Source organism: Belonocnema kinseyi, chromosome 8, assembly GCF_010883055.1.
Source record: "Belonocnema kinseyi isolate 2016_QV_RU_SX_M_011 chromosome 8, B_treatae_v1, whole genome shotgun sequence".
Taxonomy (NCBI): domain Eukaryota; kingdom Metazoa; phylum Arthropoda; class Insecta; order Hymenoptera; family Cynipidae; genus Belonocnema; species Belonocnema kinseyi.
Window position 1 is genome coordinate 17,954,236 of NC_046664.1, and position 8,892 is coordinate 17,963,127.

At 25.8% G+C, this 8,892-nt stretch overlaps 1 protein-coding gene across 1 annotated transcript in view; it reads right to left on the minus strand.

Moving 5' to 3' along the window:
• The window catches only part of LOC117179118, a 9,357-nt gene extending 865 nt beyond the window's left edge, over positions 1-8,492 (minus strand). The window contains exon 1 of the mRNA XM_033370791.1: positions 8,410-8,492. Within this exon, the coding sequence (XP_033226682.1) occupies positions 8,410-8,464 (55 nt within the window). The 5' untranslated portion in view covers positions 8,465-8,492. The remainder of the gene's footprint in view (positions 1-8,409) is intronic.
• Positions 8,493-8,892: the final 400 nt, after the last annotated feature.

Genomic DNA, 8,892 nt, shown 5'->3' on the forward strand with positions numbered 1-8,892 from the left:
TAGAGATGGCATTACTAGACTAGAACACCGCTATGAGAAATGTATCAGCCTTGGAGGAGATTATGTTGAGAAATAAAAAAAAAAAATCTTAAAAACGTTGTTCTTCTTGGTCAGGCCGGAAACTTATCAATCCACCCTCGTATAGTTGGATATTCTCACTGGGTTTAAATTCTAAATATTACCTAGGCTTGTAACATCAATTTCACTTATGACCGCCCCCTCCTTTCTCACCAATTTTAGCTTTTATTCCCCCTCCCCACTCAAACTTCCAACGTAGTTTATGGAAATTACCGCCAGGCCACTTTTTCTTTTAGAACTACAACGCTGCTTATTACTTTTCACGAATATCTGTTTCACGAAATGAATCTAATACGCAGAGTGATCGCAGTTCAGGGAATACTATTAATATGAAAATTAACATTAAGTAATATTCCTGTGAAGCATAGAATTTGTTGTAATTTTTGTTATCAAATTCCATTTCTGATGTGAAATGCGATGGCAACTTTTTGAGATTTTCAGGTTAGAAATAAATTTTAAACATTAATATTGAGTAATAATCCTGCAATGCATGAAATTTCTTATAATTTTAATTATGAAACGCCATTGCTGATGCAAAATGCAACAATGTCCTTAGCAACAATGGGAAAACGGCAAGGTATGAAGGAATTTGAGCGATAATCGGGATACCAGATTTAAAACAATACAGAAAAAACAAAAGTTAAAATTTGTTGCCGGTAAGATTGAAACGGTTAAAAATTAAACATATTTCAGCAAAGGTTTCGCCGAAGTTAGAAGAATAATTCTATAAAAACTGTAGAATCAGCAACAGAAAACATGACAAAAATTTCTCTCATTCATATATCTCATAATCTTACCAGTTTTCATCCTCAAAACCTATAATTATAAAGAAAAATTATTCTTCGAATATTTTCAGGCAAAAACTGTACATTCATTCTCAGATAATTAATAATATTCATGACATTTGAGCATGAACACATTTTTTTCAAACAATAGCTTCAATATTCACGGATCAAATTCATTCAATTAAAACCTTCACCTAGCTTCATTTGCATAAATAAACAATCTATTCTTCAATTTCTTTTGAGTGAACATTTCTACTTTTCACATTGAAAATTCGTAAAATTCCGCATACAAATTTGTAAAATTTTTCATGAAAAAAAACCGAAAATATTTTAATCAGGATTGAAATTAAAAAACCTTTTCATCCCACTGATTTTGGGTGCATTCTTAAATGTGATCACTTCGCTCTGGAAATGAAATTTTAATGGTATTTCAAAACCAATTCCATGCTTCAGAGGAGTTCCTCTAGGAAAAGTTGCAGTGTATCCAGAAATCGACATTTTTCGGCCCCCACTAATGATTTAATGATTGTTTTGTTATAAATTCTAAGAGAAAATTGAAGAAAGATCAGCAAACATTTTAAATTATTTCCTAAAATTTTCAAACAGTTTTTCATAGATTTTGCAGTCAAATTTGGCTATTTTGCCAAATAACATGATACTAGAAAAATTAAGGAATATAGTCCTTTTTAAGGCTTCTTGTAAAATTTGCTTGTAAAATTTTTTTCAAGTTTATGTCGGCTTCCAAAAGGCACTTTTATATTTGTGCAAGTTTATGAAATATTTGGAAATTTGGAACGATTCACAAATAATTGCAACTTGTACCAGTTTTTTCAAGAAATTTTTAAGGCTTCACGAAAATAAAAAACATGTAGGTTTCTGGGAGTAATCAAAATAATTTATTATTTCGAAAAATTAATTTTCAGAGATTTGGACTAATTTATCGAGATTAGAAAGTTTAGAAGGTCTGACAAAATTTGATGAAAAAAAAATTATTTTCTTAATATTCGTGTGAAAATCGTTAATGATTATTTATTTTGAAAAATGAACAGTAAGAGAAAATCTAAAACAGTCTTAAACATATCAAACGATTTTCCAAAATTTCGAAAAAATGTGTAGAAAATTTTAAAGCAAAATGTTTAAAAATATTTTTTTTTGCAGAATTTTTAAAAATTAGAAAAAGTTGAATATCAATATTAGATAGTTTAAAAGGTCTGACAAGAATATTAAAAAAGTATTTTTTTATTATTAGTCTGAAAATATTAAATATTTTGTTTTGATTTTGAAAAATTATCATTAAGAGTAAATTAAAAAGGTGTTTTGAACATTCTAAACGATTGAAAATAGATTTAAAAAATAAGCTTTAGCTTGGAAACAGAAATAATAATCATGCAGCGGAAGTACAGCATTATTTCCTGAAAATTTAGGGTATTTGAAATTCCTTAGTGAATTCTGCAATATTTGGCCATTTTTATGAATAGATAAAAGTTTCTGTTAATTGGGAACCATCTTTACTGCAGTATTCCCCAAACAAAAAACTATCCAAAAAATATATAAAACATAAACTTCAATTACTTTTTTGTAAATCATGAAAAGTGTAAATAACATCTAACTCCTTTGACACTCATTAATTTTTTGAAAGTAGGTCAGAGGTTCTTGTTAAATTTAAACCGTGCCTGTTTTGTTTGTGGATGGAAAAACTAACCAAAAAACTTTTGAAACATGAATTTAAATGATATCACTTGATGTAGTGTATTTTTTTTAATTATGAAAACTTTAAAAAATCTCTAACTTCAGTGAAATTTATTGATTTTAAAGATTATCTCTTTTTGAAAAAAAATAGGTTTGCGTCAAACGAAATACCGTTGAAATAGATCTGAAAATTTCTACTATTATTCATACATTTCTCAGAAATAAACAGTCTTATTGCACATTACATTTTATTGCAAAAGTGCGAACAATATTACTCGCGGAAATTTTTTAAATAATCAAACTGATTTGTTCAAAAGATATTGAGTATTTGTGAAGAAGAAACTCATAAATTTTGCGCATGTTCTTTTTTATCACGCGCACATTTTTCAAATGTAAACAGTTTTACTGAGTACTAAAATTTAATAGAAAAAAACCAAGTATTCTCTCGCAGCAATTAAAAAAATTATGGAACTCACGACTTCGACAGAGATTGGATATTCTTGAAAAATAAATTTATAAATTTTCTGTACTTTTCAAACAATTTGAAAATATAAAAATGTTTACTAGAACTGTTGATTGATGTCGAGAGAGAAAAAAATAAAAATGTATTACGCATACATTTTTTTAAAGTAAACAGTTTTATTGTATATAATATTTTATTATAAAAACCCAGAATATTCTTTTGCAGAAATTTCAAAAGTTATCAAACTCACGACTTGGAGAGAGATTGGAATTCATGAAAAAAGATTCATAAATTTCATGTAATTTTGCAATTATTTCAAACTATAAAAATGTTTACTAAAACTTTTCAAACACGTCAGTAGAAAACAAAAACCAATTTTTATTACGTATACATTTTTGTAAAGTAAACAGTTTATTATATACTAAATTTTATTATGGAAACACGAAGTGTTTGTTTACAGAAATTTAAAAAATGATGAAACTCACTTAAAATTTAATCCTGCCGAGGGGAGTTCAAAAAAACATTTTTATCGCGCATACATTTTTTAGCAGTAAACAATTTTATTAGAATCTTGTAAAATATTGAGTCGCAGCAAGTTTAAAAATGATCAAACTCACGACTTGGGGAGAGATGGGAAATTTTTGAAAAACTAATGCATACATTTTTTGATACGAGAACACATTTGAAATATCATTCCTAAATTTAACTTAAAACCAACATACAGAAATTGAAAATTTTCCGAAAAAATTCCTAAGCGTACCCAGCGTACCAAATCGCTTAAATTAAAGATTACGCCGTGACGTAAAATCGCTTACAAAAAGTTTAATTATTTTATTGTTAATTTTATTTTTAACGATTAAAACAAAAATTACTCAACCTATAAAAAATAACAAATTCGTAGCTCGTTTTTGTGTAAATAAGTTTTGTTCGTTAATTTTTTTCGTAACACGTGTCGTTTGTTTACAAATTTAATTTCTTCATTTTTTATGCTCTTTTTACAAATAAAACAAACAGTACGCGTACTGTCAAAAAATAATTCATAACAAATCTGTAGATATTTTTTGTGTGCATAATTTTTGCCATTTCATCTTTTTGTACCTTGTATACTTTGACAGCAAAATAGAATTTTTTATTTTTCATTATTGGTTTGTGCGATTAAAATTTGAATTTTCGAAAAAATTTAAAAGTTATGATAATCTTTTAGAGCTTTTAAAAAGTAGCGTTTTCTGGACTTTTTTCATATCCTGCACTGTTTGGATTTATATTTTCATTTTTAATTATTTATTTATTTGAAAAACGCTATAACTCTGCTCACTTTATTTTTATCCAAAAAAATCATTAGAATAAATTGTTCGATTTTTTTAATAATATGGATAGACGTGCATAGAATCTTTACATCAAAGAAAAATTGTCTCGAATTTCAAAAGTTATTTTATATGCAGACAACAAAAACGACAATAGCAGGTGGACACCAAACTAAAAACTAGTTTTTTTTACTCAGGGGGCATACAAACGAGGAGATATAAAAAAATCCGCGATAGTCAGTTTTCACTTTACAAAAATACCTTCTCATTGTCAAGTTTGGAAGAAATCAAGAAATATTTGATAAATTTTCTGAAATGTTTCCAAGTCTTTGGAATATTTTTTATTTATTTAAAATTTCTCAAATTCTTATTATTATTTCTAACTGACTCGAAATTTTCGCACCAATATTAGAAAAATTCTTTTTTTCTAATCTTGATATATCTTATAAACATACTAATCTTTATAAATTACTCAAATTTTTACTGATTTTTTTTTAATTTTGCAAAATTAAAAACATGCCTTTAAAATTTTTTGAATCCTTTATTGAACATTTTTGAAAAGTTTTAAAATGTTTTTAAATGTTTTTAAATAATCTATTACAATTAATTGTTCGAAAGAACAAAGCATTTTTCTGAATATCTCTTAAATTTACTCAAATTTGAAAGCACATTTTTTAAACCAACGTAAATTTAAAAAAAATGGTGCCACACATTTTTCACAAGAAGGCTTAAAAACAACTATGTTCCTGTATTTTTCTAACCATTTTAAGAAATATTTGAGAACGTTTTGTGATCTTTTTTCAATTTTCTCTTAGAATTCATTACAAAAGAAAAATATGAAAAATTTCCCTTGAAACTTTTTTTCATTCTCTTAACACTACAAAATTCAGTTTATATAAATACTGCGCTAAATAATATGAAAAAAACAAACAGTTTTTAATTATAAAGAAGAAAAATGTTTAATTTTATATACGAATTCTCCACCAAAAATGGTATGAAATAATTTTCTCTCACATACAAAAGTTTTTGATAAACTAAACAAGAATCTTCAGAAAAGTAATTGTATCTTTAATGAAAAAGATGAATTTTCAAATAAGACGACTATTTTTCTAACCAAAATTACGAGTTTTTAACAAAATCGATAAAATTTCACTTACATAATTGTTTTTTTAACTAAAAAATATCATTTTGTGAGAGACAATTGTAAAAATTTAATTGTTAACAAGTAGTTGAATCTTTAATAAAAGAAATTAATTTTAAACCAAAAATATTATTTTTTTACGAAAACTGACAAATTTTTAATAAAAACTATAAAAATAAAAAAAAGAATTGTCTTTTTAACAAAAAATAGTATTTTCTAACAAAAAATAAGTAGATTTTACCCTTATCGAAATTATTTTTCAATCAAAAAAGAAGAATTGGAAGAAAATAGTGGAATTCTCAATCTAAAAGATTAATTTTAAACAAAAAAAGGTGAAGTTTCAATCATAAACTGAATATTTAACGAAAAATAGGATAGTTCAGTCTTTAATTTAAAGCATTAATTTTCGACGAAAACAGTGAAATTTTTTACATAAAAAAATAACTGACTTTTCTACCAAAAATAGTAATTTGTTACGAAATAGTTCAATTTTTATCGAAAACAGATCATTTTTCAATCAAGACGATTAATTTTCTATCAAGCAGAAAATATTATCAAAAAAAGGATTGATTCATGAATTGAAAAAGATCCAATTTTCAATTTGAAATATTAGTTTTCAACCAAAAATGGTACCGAATTTTCTTTTACAGAAATTAGTTTTTGACTAACAAAAAATCTTATTTTAAAAACATAATTCAATTCGAAATGAAAAAAAAGTAATTGAAAACAAATATTATTTTTCTACCATAAATGACGCCAAAAGCCATAAGCTTTCAAGCAAATAAATGATTTTTAACTAAACAAATTATTTTCCAACAAACAAAAAATATTTAAATTCTCTACCAAAACAGATAAATTTGTTACGAAATATGTAAATCTCTAACAAAAAAATCGATTTCCAACCAAAGCGATTCATTTTCCATCCAAAAAATAATAATTTTCAACAAAATAATTGAGTCCTCTATGTAAAAGATGAATTTACAAAGAATAATATTATTTTCCTGCCGAAGTGAGTTACAAAATTAATTATGATTCATCAATATGAGGTGTAAATTAATTTGTTAAAAAACAAAAAAATGTCGAATAAAATAGTTTAATTTAATTTTTAAAAAAAGACGAAATATATTTTGATTCTTTTATAAAATATTATTTCCAGTTACAGGTACAAAAGTCATCCTGTGGTGCGTTCTAATTATTTATTTAGAAATATTTGTTAACATTTATTAAAGATAAATAAGATTTAAAAAATTTTCGTTTATTCTTTTCCATATGAAAAATTGATAGGCGCGTGCAGGACTGCTAGTAACTTATTAAATGAAGAAGTCGACAGGATGAGAAAAATGAAATTTCAAAAAGTTTAAAATTGTTTGAAGAGATTTTAAAGATTTGCAAATATGTTAAGGTATTTCAAAAGTTTCAAGGCATTTTTAAGAGATTTTTAAAATTTCCAGGAATTTCCAAGGAATAGAATGATACTATACCTATAGAATATCAGGTTTTATGGTATCTCAAAAGATTTGAAGGTATTATATTCAGATTTTTAACTATTTAAATGATTTTAATGAAATTAAAAATCTCTTACGATAATCTGAAATATTTTCCAGGATTTTAGGAAATATAATATTAGAATTTAGAAGAATTGCGTAATTTCGTAAGATTTTTAAGATTTTCTAATATTTAAAGATATTACCAAACTTTTATTTAAAGAATTTTAAGGTATTTTTAAACATATATTCCTAGGAATTTTTGAGAGCTTCAAAAAATGTTGAAAGGGAATTTGATTTAGGCCCTTTTTTCATTTGTTTATAAAAATACAAAAATAGAAAAAGAATTTCATAACCTTTACCATAATCGTGAACTTGCTTTTTTAAATGTCTGCGTTGGATTTCTATCCATATTTGCTTACATCATTCGATTCATGGGGTATCAAAAATATATATAGAATTTATGAACTTATGTTTAGCAAAATTTCCAATTTCTTCGAGCTTTAATTAAAATTTTCAATAATCTTTTTGAATATTTTGGAATTAGATTATGTACAAGATCCCGACTGTACTTGGAATCGAAATTTTGGCAATCATGCAATATATACTTTAATTAACATGAAAATTTTAGAAATTTAAATGAGATTTAAATCAAATTTTAAATCCTATATAACGTCCAATAATCAAGTTAATGTGCACAATTCCTGCGAATAAAACCAAGCATTGAACGACCAAATTTGGAAAATGACCTCAAAATGTTCCTGCTGCAATTTGAAACAAGAAAAAAAAAATTACTGAAAAAGAAAAGAGCCAAATTTATGTTTTTGGACGAAGATAAAAAGGAGAGAAAAAATGAGAAGGCCACCAGCTAAATCCCTTTCCTTCTTTATTTTATAATTTCGTCTTTTTTTATTTTTATTAATATCAAATCTGAATATAAAAAACATTTCTAGAAAATAATCATTACCTTTTCGTCACTTTTACAGCACCGTTATCGGGGCAGAAAATAAAAATAAAATCGAGCAGGCAGAAACAGCAACCAAATTTGAATTAAACAAAAGTGCTTGAAATCTCGGTTGTCAGGGAGAGCATTTTGGTTTCCTTGCTGTTCTTGCCTGCTCGAATTTTTATTATTATTTTTTTCTGTCTTTTAAAGGGTGCTGTACGAGCGCCGAAACAATAATGAAAATTAAAAAGGCGAAAGAAATAAAAAGAGAAGGAAGTGGATTTGATTGGTTTGCTCCTTATTTAACTCTGCTCTTCTCTATTTTTGTCCAATTGAGAAATTATTTTCTTCTAGTTTTTAGAAAAGTCTGTATCTTTTTTTAAATTTCAATAGAAAAATTCTGTGGTGGTTCTCCACATTAGCTCGTTGGATTCTTGTTTTTATTTTCAGGAATTATGCACATTAATTAAAATGAAATAGAAAAATCTACTTAAAATTATATATATGATATATACTTACCAATAGAATCAAAGAAAAACGCTAAAGCGATAAACACAGTATAAAGCACCTTCATTGTTTCTAGCTAGAGGAAACTGATTTTCAGAATAATTCGTGATTACTGCGTGACTACTGAAAGTTCTACTAAATATTTCAAAATATATACCAGTCCCTATCTCATTCTACCTTCTAAATCATTCTGATAAAATTAAGTATGCAAGAAGACTATACCGCTGTTTTTTTTTATTTTCAATTATCGGAATACTTCGAAAAATATGTATTCACCGAAAAAAATGTCCGTAACTTTGAAATTTTTAATGGGAACCTATATTCTTGATCACGCATTCAGATTTTACATTTAAAAATACGTTAGTTTTATTAAAATTTTTTTTTTGTATTCGCGTGATATGGCGATATATTTGAAAAAAATAACATTTTTTACTATTCAAGTAATTTGCTTTCAAAAAAATAATAAGAAAGACAAACGATCGGTTTGTTTAGGTT